The 16,061-nt window shown below is 44.8% G+C and overlaps 1 protein-coding gene across 2 annotated transcripts in view; it reads left to right on the plus strand.

Moving 5' to 3' along the window:
• Nucleotides 1-16,061, plus strand: part of LOC139575608 (A disintegrin and metalloproteinase with thrombospondin motifs 7) — a 126,994-nt gene that overhangs the window by 62,803 nt on the left and 48,130 nt on the right. For both annotated transcript variants that reach the window (XM_071400747.1, XM_071400748.1), the window contains 4 exons: nucleotides 4,615-4,707; nucleotides 6,827-6,972; nucleotides 10,312-10,481; nucleotides 15,468-15,601. In XM_071400747.1, coding sequence (XP_071256848.1) covers nucleotides 4,615-4,707; nucleotides 6,827-6,972; nucleotides 10,312-10,481; nucleotides 15,468-15,601 — 543 coding nt within the window. The remainder of the gene's footprint in view (nucleotides 1-4,614; nucleotides 4,708-6,826; nucleotides 6,973-10,311; nucleotides 10,482-15,467; nucleotides 15,602-16,061) is intronic.

Raw genomic sequence — 16,061 nt, forward strand, 5'->3', positions numbered from 1 at the left:
AGCGTCAATCTTGCTCTTTTGTCCATAATAATGTCATCATGCAGGCTCTATAATGTCATCATGCAGGCTCTATAATGTCATCATACAGGCTCTATAATGTCATCATGCAGGCTCTATAATGTCATCATGCAGGCTCTATAATGTCATCATGCAGGCTCTATAATGTCATCATGCAGGCTCTATAATGTCATCATGCAGGCTCTATAATGTCATCATGCAGGCTCTATAATGTCATCATGCAGGCTCTATAATGTCATCATGCAGGCTCTACCCGCTCTGTATGTGTGAGCTGTTGGCTAGAGCACATGTACCAAAACCAGAGTGGGCACCCTCGCAATATAACGAAACACACAGTAGAGTGTCAAATGTGATGGAAACCCATTCAACTTGTATTTCTTGTATTCGGTACATGGGAATTTAACCGCCTAAGTTATATTTATGTGCACTATGTCATCGCGCAACAAATCAACAAGTTAATATGGTGGAAACACATCTCATGGGGAAAATGAGCATATTGTTTTTCTGCAGATGTTAGAATATTTAAATTCAAATTTGTCAATAATTGTATGGAGACCTAGCTACTGACACGTTCATCATATCATCCCCACAGAGGCTTACACACAAAGGCACAAGCACAGCACGCAGGGCTGACATTATTTTTCTGTTCACGTCTAGTTTTATCTGCATTTTGATAACCACAACAGTCTTCCGAGTATGACCGACTCGACCAGCCAACCTGTCTGCGATTTTTGTCGAGTAATTGAAAAAGAAGGGCATCAGCTCTCTCACAGTTCGATAGATGTTTGTTCATTGTCCTCCAGCGCGTTCTAAAGCCGAACAGCTTCAAGAAGGTCAAAGCTAACGTCAGAATCAGACACCGCTGACCATTCTGCCTCTTCACAAACAAAATGTCAGTGTCCCCCAAAAAATACACACAAGTCTATCTCCATCGTCCCAATCTCCCAGCACCAGTCCGATAAACCCTGAAATCGACCTTTTGGAACTCTTATCTCAAGTCTCCACATTCAGCAATGGAGTAGATGGTGAAGTCCCAGTCGCCCCCCTCTCTCCTTGGTGTTGTGTGAGGGAGCAGACCATGTCTCTCTCCAGAGAGGCTTGTAGTAGCTTCCCAACGTGTCGTCCCATGCCACCAGCTCATTCTTATCGCAGCACCAGGACGCCAGACCAGAGTCACTGATTCTGACATAGGGTCAATCTTTAAGAGTGCTCCCTAATAGAATCGGACGCACCTCCGGACAACCCCTCAGAGCTGAGACACAAGCAATCTTCCTCATGATAAGAAATCTTTACGGCGGGATAAAATGCTGAGCAGTGAACTCGGTACCATTTTGCCAGTGCAAAGGTTAAGACTTGGCTTGTGTATCAGCAAAGATTATGTAGGGGGCTCGGTGGGTGATGTAGGGGGCTCGGTGGGTGATGTAGGGGGCTCGGTGGGTGATGTAGGGGGCTCGGTGGGTGATGTAGGGGGCTTGGTGGGTGGTGTAGGGGGTTCGGTGGGTGATGTAGGGGGCTTGGTGGGTGGTGTAGGGGGTTCGGTGGGTAACGTTGGGGGCTCGGTGGGTGATGTAGGGGGCTCGGTGGGTGATGTAGGGGGCTTGGTGGGTGGTGTAGGGGGTTCGGTGGGTGATGTAGGGTGCTCGGTGGGTGGTGTAGGGGGCTCGGTGGGTGACGTTGGGGGCTTGGTGGGTGGTATAGGGGGTTCGGTGGGTGATGTAGGGGGCTCGGTGGGTGGTGTAGGGGGCTCGGTGGGTGACGTTGGGGGCTTGGTGGGTGGTGTAGGGGGTTCGGTGGGTGATGTAGGGGGCTCGGTGGGTGACGTTGGGGGCTTGGTGGGTGGTATAGGGGGTTCGGTGGGTGGTGTAGGGGGCTCAGTGGGTGGTGTAGGGGGTTCGGTGGGTGACGTAGGGGGCTTGGTAGGTGATGTAGGGGGCTCGGTGGGTGGTGTAGGGGGCTCGGTGGGTGACGTTGGGGGCTCAGTGGGTGACGGAGGGGGCTCGGTGGGTGGTGTAGGTGGTTCGGTGGGTGACGTAGGGGGCTTGGTAGGTGATGTAGGGGGCTCGGTGGGTGGTGTAGGGGGCTCGGTGGGTGGCGGAGGGGGCTCGGTGGGTGGTGTAGGGGGTTCGGTGGGTGACGTAGGGGGCTTGGTAGGTGATGTAGGGGGCTTGGTAGGTGATGTAGGGGGCTCGTGGGTGGTGTAGGGGGCTCGGTGGGTGGTGTAGGGGGCTCGGTGGGTGGTGTAGGGGGCTCGGTGGTTTTACGAGTATGTTTTAAAATTAGGATAAAGCATGTAATGTAGTTGTAAACAGCAAAATGTTAACAAAATTGGAGACAGTTTTGGAGGCAGATTTAGTTTTTCTAGCAAAGACCAACGCAATACCACTGTAAATAAATAAATAGTTTAATTGCACAAGATGGTTGGCCAAGATGGTTACCTAGTTAAAGTTGTGGTTAGCTAGCTAACTAAATTACCAACTGCTAACTACACTCTTTTGCTGGATACTGTAATACCTCCAAAAATGGTGGCCTTTTGACACACATACAGTAGTACTGAAGGTAACCAACACACAGCACACTAAGTCTGCTTTTAAATAATACCATGTTTACGATACACTTTTTGTTCTTTTTTATTCTGAGTGACAGTGTACTCGTATTGCTTCTGTCCCTCTCCTTGACCCTACCTGGGCTGAAACCAGGGACCCTCTGCACACATCATCAACAATCACCCATGAATAGTGATGTATTTCCCCTTTGACCCACATTCAAAAGTGTCACACAAGCATGTAGATGTCGTGCTCGAGGAGGGGAGCATTCTGAAGCACCCATTGTGATGCTGGAGGGAGGTCCAGAATTGCGGGCTGCATTTCCACACTATTGTCTAGTTGTGGCTGCAACTGGAATGGATTGCGTAACGACTATTGGCGGATGCATTGCTTTTACTGCCATGACTTTTCAATCAGACTGACAGCGTCATTACATGTTGGTTCACCAGAATTACATTCGTTTCCAAGGAAACGCTGCGTTTGCCTTGCAGCATTGCGTTGCAGAGGCAGTTGCAGTGTGTTCTGTGTGCTACATATGTTGGATTTATAGAACGTATGTGTCAAACTGTATGCGTAGACGGCTTGACAGAAATAGTAGCAGAAGGTGGATGTTGAACTTTTGTTGCATACATATCCAGATGATGCTGCGAAGTATTTTGCGCAATAACGCTGCCGGTGTGATCGAAGGCTAAGGGTGATGAGCACAATATCGTTTTTTGCGAACAGCAGCACCCCCAAGCGATTCGTTCTCCAGTTTGAGTTTGTTGAGCAGAGGCTGTGTACGTTTTTTTTCTACAAAACTGTATCCATCAAACATTCAATAATCAATTAATTGCATTCATTCTTACACCATGCAATCAATGATCAGTTGTAAACATGTATTTTTCTTCACTATGCTGCCTACAGCATGATCTAATTTGGCTGCGTGCATATAAGACGGACGGTTGTTGGCCCGGAGCACATCTCCACTGGAGTCACTGGAGGAGCGCTTATTGATCCTGCTGTATAGAATTCATTACGTCCAGCAGGTCAAACGAACAATTAGAATGAACGAGTCACTCAGGAAAAAACAACTCTTGACTCTCGAGTCAGTTAAAAATAGTGTCATTTAAAAATAACAAATCATTTTGCGAACTGCACATCACTACCCATGAAGCATCGTTACCTAGCACTCCACAAAAGCCGTGGCTCTTGCAGATCAAGGGAAACAACCACTTCAGTGTCTCAGAGCGAGTGACGCCACCAATTGAAACACTACTAGCTCGCACTGCTAACTAGCTAGCCATTTCACACCGGTTACAACAGCATGTAAGGTTCTTTTGAAATATGCCCTCCTGTGACTGTGGGGCTCAACATTGATGCGTGAAGTAACATCCCCAGATAGTGTAGAGAGAAATGACATCCTTAATGCCAGAGAGCATTACTTCACAGATGGCTACAGTACATATCATTTGATTCTGTAATGGTTTTCTTGGAACATACCATATTAATCCTCGCTGTATGTCTCTGTCGTGTTTTAAACCCGGTAATGTTTGCTGTTACAAATCCTTTCCTGAGCTAAACCTCTCGGGAAATAACCAGAGTAATGTTTTTGGATATGGCAGACGTGTGCCTCTTGCTTAATACCTCATCTTTATACACACATCGCCGCAACATGTCTACATTAACTATAAAATAAGACCATTAGTCACAGTTCACTACATTTTCACAATTGGTTTCACAATACTATATACAGTACCAGAACTGGATTAAAGTAGTATAATAGTATATGAAATCTCTCAAATACTTTATTCATTGTTTGAGCCAGCCTGGAGTGCCAGAACAGCCTGGAGTGCCAGAACATATCATGTCAACCACACATTATTTAGATCTGTCTTCATGAAATGATATCAGCCATATCTCTGTACTGGGGCCCTGCCTCAGAAGACAGCTGGCTCTCAAGCCCTTAGCAACTGTTCCCAGGGATGTTTTTATGTTTAATTCATCATGTTGGAGGCATAATTGAGTTGATTTGGGCAGGAAGTAACTACAACTCTTTGTCCCTTCCCTGTAGAACGTCTGCAGTACGTTGTGGTGCACTGTGGGGACAACTTGTCACTCAAAGCTGGATGGTGCGGTCGACGGGACCAGGTGTGGTGAGGACAAGGTGAGTGTAGACTTCCTGGGAGCAGGTGTGGTGAGGATAAGATGATTGTAGATACTTCCTGGGACCAGGTGTGGTGAGTACTAGGTGATTGTAGACACATCCTGGGACCAGGTGTGGCAGGGCAAGGTGATTGTAGACACTTCCTGGGACCAGGTGTGGCAGGACAAGGTGAGTATAGACTTCCAGGGACCAGGTGTGATGAGTGAGGACCTGGGTGATTGTAGACTAATCCTGAGACCAGGTGTGGTGAGGACAATGTGAGTGTAGACTTCCTGGGAGCAGGTGTGGTGAGGATAAGGTGAGTATAGACTTCCTGGGAGCAGGTGTGGTGAGAATAAGGTGAGTATAGACTTCCTGGGAGCAGGTGTGGCAGGGCAAGGTGATTGTAGACACTTCCTGGGACCAGGTGTGGCAGGGCAAGGTGAGTAGACACTTCCTGGGACTAGGTGTTTATTTATTTTACCTTTATTTAACTAGGCAAGTCAGTGAAGAACAAATTCTTATTTTCAATGACGGCCTAGGAACAGTGGGTTACCTGCCTTGTTCAGTGGCAGAACGACAGATGTTTACCTTGTCAGCTCGGGGATTTGATCTTGCAACCTTTCGGTTACTGGTCCAACGCGCTAACCACAAGGCTACCTACCGCCAAGGTGTGGCAGGGCAAGGTGAGTGTAGACTTCCTGGGACCAGGTGTGGTGAGGACTAGGTGATTGTAGACAATTCCTGGGACCAGGTGGGGTGAGGACTAGGTGATTGTAGACACTTCCTGGGACCAGGTGGGGTGGGGACTAGGTGATTGTAGACACTTCCTGGGACCAGGTGGGGTGAGGACTAGGTGATTGTAGATACTTCCTGGGACCAGGTGGGGTGAGGACTAGGTGATTGTAGACACTTCCTGGGACCAGGTGGGGTGAGGACTAGGTGATTGTAGACACTTCCTGGGACCAGGTGGGGTGGGGACTAGGTGATTGTAGACACTTCCTGGGACCAGGTGGGGTGAGGACTAGGTGATTGTAGACACTTCCTGGGACCAGGTGGGGTGGGGACTAGGTGATTGTAGACACTTCCTGGGACCAGGTGGGGTGAGGACTAGGTGATTGTAGACACTTCCTGGGACCAGGTGGGGTGAGGACTAGGTGATTGTAGACACTTCCTGGGACCAGGTGGGGTGAGGACTAGGTGATTGTAGATACTTCCTGGGACCAGGTGGGGTGAGGACTAGGTGATTGTAGACACTTCCTGGGACCAGGTGGGGTGAGGACTAGGTGATTGTAGACACTTCCTGGGACCAGGTGGGGTGGGGACTAGGTGATTGTAGATACTTCCTGGGACCAGGTGGGGTGGGGACTAGGTGATTGTAGACACTTCCTGGGACCAGGTGGGGTGAAGACTAGGTGATTGTAGATACTTCCTGGGACCAGGTGGGGTGAGGACTAGGTGATTGTAGACACTTCCTGGGACCAGGTGGGGTGAGGACTAGGTGATTGTAGACACTTCCTGGGACCAGGTGGGGTGAGGACTAGGTGATTGTAGACACTTCCTGGGACCAGGTGGGGTGAGGACTAGGTGATTGTAGACACTTCCTGGGACCAGGTGGGGTGAGGACTAGGTGATTGTAGACACTTCCTGGGACCAGGTGGGGTGAGGACTAGGTGATTGTAGACACTTCCTGGGACCAGGTGGGGTGAGGACTAGGTGATTGTAGACACTTCCTGGGACCAGGTGGGGTGAGGACTAGGTGATTGTAGACACTTCCTGGGACCAGGTGGGGTGAGGACTAGGTGATTGTAGACACTTCCTGGGACCAGGTGGGGTGAGGACTAGGTGATTGTAGACACTTCCTGGGACCAGGTGGGGTGAGGACTAGGTGAGTGTATTTTATTCTCTTGATTTTCCTCCTCATTACCAGGATGACTTGAGGAGTTAGGTAAAAAAGAAACTATACATTTTAGAATTGCTAGCCCATTGTTGCTGTTTTTGGTAGTATGTTTGTAATCGTGCACTTTTTGTACCCCCAAACATAAGGAAATGATGAGTTAGTTAATGAAGACTTAGAAGATTATAAATCACAATGCTTCACTGAGCATCCAAATGAAGTATTGAAATGTGTGATTGTCAGTGGTGCTTTGACGGGGAGTGTGTGGCGGTGGGACACCAGCCTGAGAGCATCAAAGGAGGCTGGGCTCCATGGAGCGAGTGGTCTGCCTGTTCCAGAACCTGTGGGGCCGGAGTTCAGAACGCCCAGAGGGACTGCGTCAACCCAGTGTAAGTCCTAATGGACTAGTCTGCGCACCTGCACCGGAGAATTAGAATTAGTAGAACGCACATTTAAATTCAAAGCAATATTCCGTGGTGTGTAAACCGGCAGGAACACTATCTTGTGTTATTATCTGCTTTCAGATGTATTTTTAAAGCAGAACACCAAGGGGCTCTCCCAGGAGGGGCACTTCTTACTGTTAGTATATAGTATGTCAATATGCTGTTGACTTATCAGTACTAAACAGGGACTTAAAAACCCTTAAAGTTACTCTTTAATCTCTGTTTTCACCCACTATGAGGCTTTAACATTACTATTTGTAAATAGTTGTTGGGTACTTGCAAATGTATCTACCTCTGAGTATTTTAATTCTGTGTTAACGTACCCAAAACCAAAGATAAGAGGGCTGTTTTTAGGGCAGTGACCACAGAATACTGTTAACAAACAGTGGTAGAAGAAGGCCTGCACGTTTAAAAGCACAAAATATCAATCAGTCTGTGGACATCGGTTTGTTTGGACGTGAGCCAAGACCGATGTACTGTACGTATCAGATATTCCAGTGGACTATACATGCAGACCATGCTCCATCAGACCATGACCATCTTAGTTAACAGAACACAGTTAATCCATATGAAACATTTCTGTGAACCATGTCACTTATTGAACACAGAGTGTCACCACCCTACTAAAGCCCTACTTGGCTAATATGTTAGGAACTGAATACTCTTCTCATTCATTCTCATTATAATCAATACTGTTGTTGGATATTGAGTGGAGTTGTTTTCAAATAGGTGTGTTCAGTGTCATCCATCCCCAAAAACGTATTTCTGAGGTACCTTATTTACTGTCTTGTTGCCGTGTTTGTGTTGCTCTGCTTGGAGGCGTAGGCCTATTCTGACTTGCCTCTTTTGTGCATGGCATTGACGCTCAGAGCCAGTGCTTACACAAAGAGAGTGTCCTTGCGTTTTGAAATAAACCGTCTAGTGCTCAATATAATTTTTATTTTATATTTTCCCACTTTTATCTTTCTTATTTGTTGGAATATCGTCCTTTTTGAGGATCTCTGTTCTGCCCTCCTGGATCTGTTCCAGTCTCCAGGCTCCTGGCTCTAGACAAAGACAGTATATGAGCCATCAGAGGCGTCCTGGCTCACTGTGTTAGACAAAGACACCGTGTTCAGTATATGAGCCATCAGGGCCTCCTGGCTCACTGTGTTAGACAAAGACACCGTGTTCAGTATATGAGCCATCAGGGCCTCCTGGCTCACTGTGTTGGACAAAGACACCGTGTTCAGTATATGAGCCATCAGAGGCGTCCTGGCTCACTGTGTTAGACAAAGACACCGTGTTCAGTATATGAGCCATCAGGGGCCTCGTTTATAAAATGTATTTAGCTTTAATACAAATGGTCTGCGTATGTTCACTACTCAAGTTACGAAACGTCTGTATTCATTATGTTGTATAAATCACATGTAAGCATGTTTATTTTTATTTACACTACATGCAAAATAAAATGAAGTTCATCGTTTATAAATCAAAACGCTGGCATCGATTTTCACGTACGCCCAGTTTATGATCAAATGTGTACCTAAGAACATTTAGGCCCCAGTCAGGCTGAACTGCCACCTGTTCTGTACTCAACGGGAACCACCAGAGACGAGGCAAAGAGTAGCACTGGCGGACATTTTGATTGATGGAATCCAATAGGATTGTGTTAGGAGTTCATAGTTTCCCGACACGGAAGAGAGAGAAGTGGTAGAAAAGGCAGTACTGTGCTGTTTTGGCTACTGGAGGACTGGCATTGGGCAGTGGTGTAAAGTATTTAAGTAAAAATACTTGAAAGTACTACTGGAAAAGTTTTTGGGAGTATCTGTACCTTACTTTACTATTTATATTTTTGACTACTTTTACTTTTACTTCACTACATTCCTAAAGAAAATTGTACTTTTTTACTCCATACATTCTCCTTGACAACCAAAAGTACTTGTTACATTTTAAATGCTTAGCAGGACAGAAAAATTGTTCAATTTCCATTACAATGCCGTATAATGGAGGAGAGAACTCACTTGAGGACCGCTTGAAAAGTATTAGCATTCATAAGAGGAGTGTCACTGATTGCAGTTATCATTGGTTGTGTTGGGTAAGGACTTAACCGCATCATCACTTATGTAATCCCTTTATTTTCAATGACCAATGAACATGAAATGCAAATTATGTTCAGAAAAGAACATTCCAACCATCGAATGACATAATCTCTCATTTAAGTTCGCACTGTAGTCTCATTTTCACCTCCTTTATCACCTTATTTACTTAAAGGCCCAGTGCAATCAAAAACTAGATTTGCCTGTGATTTTATATGTAATTCCACACTGAGTTGGAATAATGCTTTGAAATGATGAAAATGATGATAATGCCCTTTTAGTGTAAGATCTGTTTGAAAAGCCTGCCTGAACTTTCAGCCTGTTTTGGTGGGATGGAGTTTTTGCCTTCCCAGACACTGGCCTTTTCAGTTTTCCCCTCCACACTCAGACCTCTCCCAGACACTCCTAGCTAAATTATTGCTTGAGAAATAGCTCTTTGCTAAGAAGCTATTTTAGTTTATTTTTGACCAGTTTAATTGAAAACAATCACAGTAAGGTACTTAATTGTTCCCCAGAAATGATTTAATATTGAGATAAAAATGGCTGCATTGGACCTTTTAAGAAAAAGGATAGGTGGTCCAGGTATCCTTATGACATGGCACAAGTGGGGGGGGTGGGCCTTTCCTATTTTGTCCTCTATTGTTTCCGCAAGCAAGGGAGGATGCCGATGACATCAGAGGGCACCATCAGACCAACTCCTTGAATTGCAGTTGTGTAAAACAAAAAATAATAACTATTTTGCTCAAAACATATTTTGGTACCCTGAAGTGTGTGTACATTACTGTATTTATACATGGACTATTGTTCTCCAACATGAAAAGGTAGAAAAATAGCTGGAGTGCGTCTTCAATAGGATCTCTGTGATTAGAACACTGTGTCCTTGTTCCTTTTGCTGCAGGTCGAAAGGTTTCATTTAAAGGCCTACAATCACATAGACACATGGTGCTCTTGATGAAACATGACAACATATAGTATTCTGTGTTATGTTCTGTACCTCTATGGTTGATTTGAGATGCTGTCTCTTGGCCAGGCTTGTAAAAGATACTATATCTATGTCAATGTGAGTCACCTGTGTTGAGCCAACCCCCCCCCCCCCGTTATCACATGCCTTACAGCCACCTGTAAATACTGTTATCATCCATTTAAAGACATGCCTGTTTGTCCACTAACAGGATGACACTCCACTCTACTCTCTCCTCTCCTCCAGTCCCAAGTACGGAGGGAAGTACTGCGTGGGGGAGCGAAGGCGCTACAAGATCTGTAACAGCACCCCTTGCCCCCCCAACCAGCCCTCCTTCAGACTCATCCAGTGCAGTCACTTTAACACCATGCTTTACAAGGGCAAGTTCTACAAATGGGTGCAGGTCAACAACAGAGGTGAGTGTGCGTTGTTCTAGCTAGATACTGTAACATAAACTCATACACCCCAAAGTAACCATATAACACAGATACATTTCCAGATGTTCAGTTTTAGCCTGTATGGTTTGTCAACTTTAGAGTGACAGTGCAAACAAGAGGAAAATACACTCACTTCATCATTTATTTTCAAAACCATTCATTGTTCGACATCCGAGCAAGGCCTGTAGCCATTTCATGCAAGTTTGGAGTGTCAATAAAGCAGGTGATGTGAGTTGCGTATTTGTTGCATTCCAAACCCCATTGTGAAGAAATTGAATTTGAGTTCCAAATTCCACTATAGCCATGACATTTCTGTCTATTGACTGAAATGTTGGTTTGAGATCCATTGTAGAGCACAAACATATTGTGGAGCAAGACAGACAGTGTGTCTCATTCTGGTATAAATCATTTTTTCGTCTATTCACTTGGAACTATGAAAAGTGTGTAAACCAACTATTGTTTGGCATGCCAAACTCCAAAAGTTTTGGTTGAAGTAATAAGGCATACTTTTACAACAGCACTTCGTAATATTTAACTGTACAGTGTGTGCTGTGTTTATCAGGTATAGAAAGAGAAAACGCCGTAAAGTATGCAATGTAATACGTTAACATTTCTCAGTTTACTACCCTGAATAGACAAGGTTGGAAAACAATGATTCCTTATCGAAATAGAAACGTTCTCGTTGGAACCTCTTCTATACCATTATATACAGTATCGCACAGCAGCTCCTTGTGAGCCCAGCTTCTAATTGACTATGTTATCAGCCTGAAGAATGTTGAGACACAGGGGACACCAACCAGCTAAATGAATGTAGGGGTGACGATAACGTTAAGCCTGAGTTAAGGTTACACAGGTCTGTGCAGTGTCAATAATCTGCAGAGTGGTATTGCTCTGACAGTGGATGTGTTAAATACAGTACGGAATATGTAAACAAGGGTAATACTTGAACCCTACAGGGCCTTCGGAAAGTATTCAGACCCCTTGACTTTTCCACATTTTGTTACATTACAGCCTTATTCTAAAATTGATTAAATATGATTTTTTTCTCAACAATCTACACACAATACCACAATACAAAGCGAAAACAGGTTTTATAGAAATTTTTGCTAATTTATTACAAATAAAAAACAGATACCTTATTTACATAAGTATTCAGAGCCTTTGCTATGAGACTGGAAACTGAGCTCAGGTGCATCCTGTTTCCATTGATCATCCTTGAGATGTTTCTACAACTTGATTGGAGTCCACCTGTGGTAAATTCAATTGATTGTACATGATTTGGAAAGACACACACCTGTCTATATAAGGTCCCACAATTGACAGTGCATGTCAGAGCAAAAACCAAGCCATGAGGTCGAAGGAATTGTCCGTAGAGCTCCAAGACACGATTATGTTGAGGCACAGGTCTGGGGAAGGGTACCAAAACATTTATGCAGCATTGAAGTTCCCCTAAGAACACAGTGGCCTCCATCATTCTTAAATGGTAGAAGTTTGGAACCACCAAGACTCTTCCTAGAGTCTGGCTGCCTGGCCAAACTGAGCAATCGGGGGAGAAGGACCTTGGTCAGGGAGGTGACGAACAACCCGATGGTCACTCTGACAGAGCTCCAGAGTTCCTCTGTGGAGATGGAAGAACCTTCCAGGAGAACAACCATCTGCAGCACTTCATCAATCAGGCCTTTATTGTAGAGTGGCCAGACGGAAGCCACTCCTCAGTAAAAGACACATGACAGCCCGCTTGGAGTTTGCCAAAAGGCACGTAGACTCTTACCATGATAAACAACATTCTCTGGTCTGATGAAACCAATATTGAACTCTTTGGCCTGAATGCCAAGCATCACATCTGGAGGAAACCTGGCACCATCCCTAAGGTGAAGCATGGTGGTGGCAGCATCATGCTGTGGGGATGTTTTTCAGTGGCAAGAACTGGGAGACTAGTTGTAATCGAGGCAAAGATGAACAGAGAAAAGTACAGAGAAATCCTTGATGAAAACCTACTCCAGTACGCTCAGGACCTCAGACTGGGGCGAAGGTTCACCTTCCAACAGGACAACGACCCTAAGTACACAGCCAAGACAACGCATGAGTGGCTTTGGGACAAGTCTCTGAATGTCCTTGAGTGGCCCAGCAAGAACCCGGTCTTGAACCAGATCGAACATCTCTGGAGAGACCTGGAAATAGCTGTGCAGCAACGTTCCCCCATCCAACCTGACAGAGCTTGAGAGGATCTGCAGAGAAGAATGGGAGAAACTCCCCAAATACAGGTGTGCCAAGCTTATAGCGTCATACCCAAGAAGACTTGATGCTGTAATCGCTGCCAAGGTGCTTCAATATAGTACTGACTAAAGGGTCTGAATACTTATGTAAACATAATATTTCAGTTTTGTCATGACTGGCCTGTGAGGATCAGGTTACAGTGGACCACGGTTCTACAGAGATATCTCTGCCTCCCGCAGAGGGGGGAGGTATAGAGGGATTGATGGGGGGGGTTTATGATACCTCACGCCCATTGTAAATCTTAAGGCAGCAGACTAATCCTTTTTCCTTTAGTGTTTGGGACTGGAATGTCTGTGTGGGCCTCATGGAGAATCTACCTCAGAACTGTAACATGCAATACATGGACTTTGGGACATTATATTTCATCAGCCAAAATGGTGGTAACAATGATAGATGGAATATGAGAATGAATGTCGATTTTTGGGACGTCATAAACATTAACTTTAAGAGTTTTCATAACAATGCATGTTTACATACTGTGCGTTGTGTAGAAAATATCCATATCAAAGAGAATGTTTTTGTCACGATGAACTGTAATTCTAGTTGTCTAAACGAGAGCGTACTAAGTTCTAATACCTTGCCTTGTAACTAGCTACGCCCCAAGGAACCCAGAGAGCGTGTCATAAAGACGGGGATGCCTCTTTCTACCCTGGGGTATAAAACATGTGAGTTAAGAATTTACATACTTGACTAAGTTGACTGCGCGCTGCAACCCGAGGTCTACGACGAGTCGTGACCCCGAAACACAACACGAGGAAGAGGACAAAGAAACCTCTTAACAATCAATGCTACGATTGAGTCCTGTATCTAAGAAGGTGAATTCAAGAAGGACCAACCGGTTATTCTCTTCAAGTCATCGGTTGTCTACACGGCCCTCCGACCCAAGCTGGGAGCGTCGACATGGCTGATTAGCCTCCCAAGAAGACCACTCTCACAGAACGAGTGCAAGGAAACAGACAACCAAGAGAAAGGGCATTGTGACATCGTGTGGACAATCAGAGACTTACACCCGATAACGAAGGAGACGCGGCCATCGAAAGATCAGGGCGTCGGCCAAACCTATCCCACTAAGCGGAACTCGGCCCACGAAGAGATACCCAATGGAGACCTTCAACACGTAAATACATGCATTATAATTCTGACCCATAAGAGCGGCAGTTCGGAGCAAGGTGTCAGGGTTAAACTAAGCATAGTTTACAAATGTATCCAGGTGTGCTTTTATCTTGTGCACTTTCTCTCTCTCTTTTTCTTTAAATCTCCATCTTGTGTAACACGTGTCATATTGTGTTGGTCTGCTAGGGACCTGTTGCCATTGTATTAAGACTGTTTGTGTATGTGTATCTTATGTTATCATTTAGCTTGTTAGTAAATAAGTTATCAACTCAATTTGTGCGGTATGGAAGGATTTAGTGAGACCCGGGTTTGTGCAGATTTATGAATTATGCGACGTTCAGAATGAGACTGAGGAAATGAATGAGTTAGTGACTGCTATGAAATCGATATTCTGATCATCTTTGAGTGATTTCGGGAAACAGTAACTCATTAAACAAACTTTTCCCGTGGTGCCCCAGGTTACTGAGTTAATGGTTACAGGATTAATTTAATCACGTAATTATAAACATAGTTAATTATTCGATAAATAGCATGTCATCACATTAACGATAAATACGTCACAAGTTTTTAGTTGTTGTAAATTAGCAAAAATGTGTAAAAAACAGTTTTGTCTTTGTCATTATGGGGTATTGTGTGTAGATTGATGAAGGAAACAACTATTTAATCAATTTTAGAGTAAGGCTGTGACGTAACAAAATGTGGAAAAGTCAAGGGGTCTGAATACTTTCCGAAGGCAGTGTATAACATTGAATTTGTCCCAAAAATGAAATCAAAAGAAAGTTTTGAAGTACCTGTCCTATATCTGTGAGATTTAAGGCTCCAACAAATAAAAAAAAAGGTACAGTGGAATTACCTGTGTAGCTTGATAAGGGGAAAAAACGATCAATTATAGAATAAGGCTGTAACGCTAACTGTTACCCAACTGACAAGCTAACCGTTACCCAACTGACAAGCTAACCGTTACCCAACTGACAAGCTAACTGTTACCCAACTGACAAGCTAACTGTTACCCAACTGACAAGCTAACCGTTACCCAACTGACAAGCTAACCGTTACCCAACTGGGGCGGCAGGGTAGCCTAGTGGTTAGAGCGTTGGACTAGTAACCGAAAGGTTGCAAGTTCAAATCCCCGAGCTGACAAGGTACAAATCTGTCGTTCTGCCCCTGAACAGGCAGTTAACCCACTGTTCCTAGGCCGTCATTGAAAATAAGAATTTGTTCTTAACTGACTTGCCTAGTTAAATAAAGGTAAAATAAAAATAAAAATAAATAAAACCCAACTGACAAGCTAACCGTTACCCAACTGACAAGCTAACCGTTACCCAACTGACAAGCTAACCGTTACCCAACTGACAAGCTATCCGTTACCCAACTGACAAGCTATCCGTTACCCAACTGACAAGCTAACCCTTACCCAACTGATTACATACAGTAACAAATGACATAATGCTGCTTGGTCATGTTATGGTCATGCTTAGGACAGCTTTGGTTGTCTTAATGCCAGATACAGGCCTAAAGCAAAGTGATACCTTGTCGCTAAAGTAAGGTGACACCTAACCTGTTTGTGTTTGCCAGTGAACCCCTGCGAGCTGCACTGCCGCCCTCTGAACGAGTACTTCTCAGAGAAGATGCTGGACGCCGTCATTGACGGGACCCAGTGCTACGAGGGCAGCTTGAGCCGAGACATGTGTGTTAACGGCATCTGCAAGGTAGTGGCAACCTTGTCCCCAGAAATCTCTCTTCTTCTCTGTCTCTCTCACTCCCTCATGTCTCTCGCTCCTCTCTCTCTCGCTCTCTCTCTCTACTCAAATTGCCATTTCCTCCTAAAGTCTAAGCTGAGTAAACTTTATTTTTGAAGCTCCCCTTGTTGACGCGCTTCTCCTGGTCTCAACATTGTGCTCAGGGACGTCATTTGAAATGCACTTTGTTGAGTCAGGTTGCTGCTTGTTGTCTCGGCAGAATCATGTTGAACGTTTTACATTCTGTATGAAAATGACTGTGCTGTTCGAGTAAGTCATTATCTCGCACAGTACAGTCTCACTGTTGTCCGTTATCTTCATCCAAAATGTCAGGCTGTGCTCTAAGGTCTGATTGGACCAAGAAAATTATGATACACTTTACCCGAGATGCATCATTTGGTGTTATGATGTACTGTAGTGGGGACACATT

Source organism: Salvelinus alpinus, chromosome 5 (assembly GCF_045679555.1).
Source record: "Salvelinus alpinus chromosome 5, SLU_Salpinus.1, whole genome shotgun sequence".
Classification (NCBI taxonomy): Eukaryota; Metazoa; Chordata; class Actinopteri; order Salmoniformes; family Salmonidae; genus Salvelinus; species Salvelinus alpinus.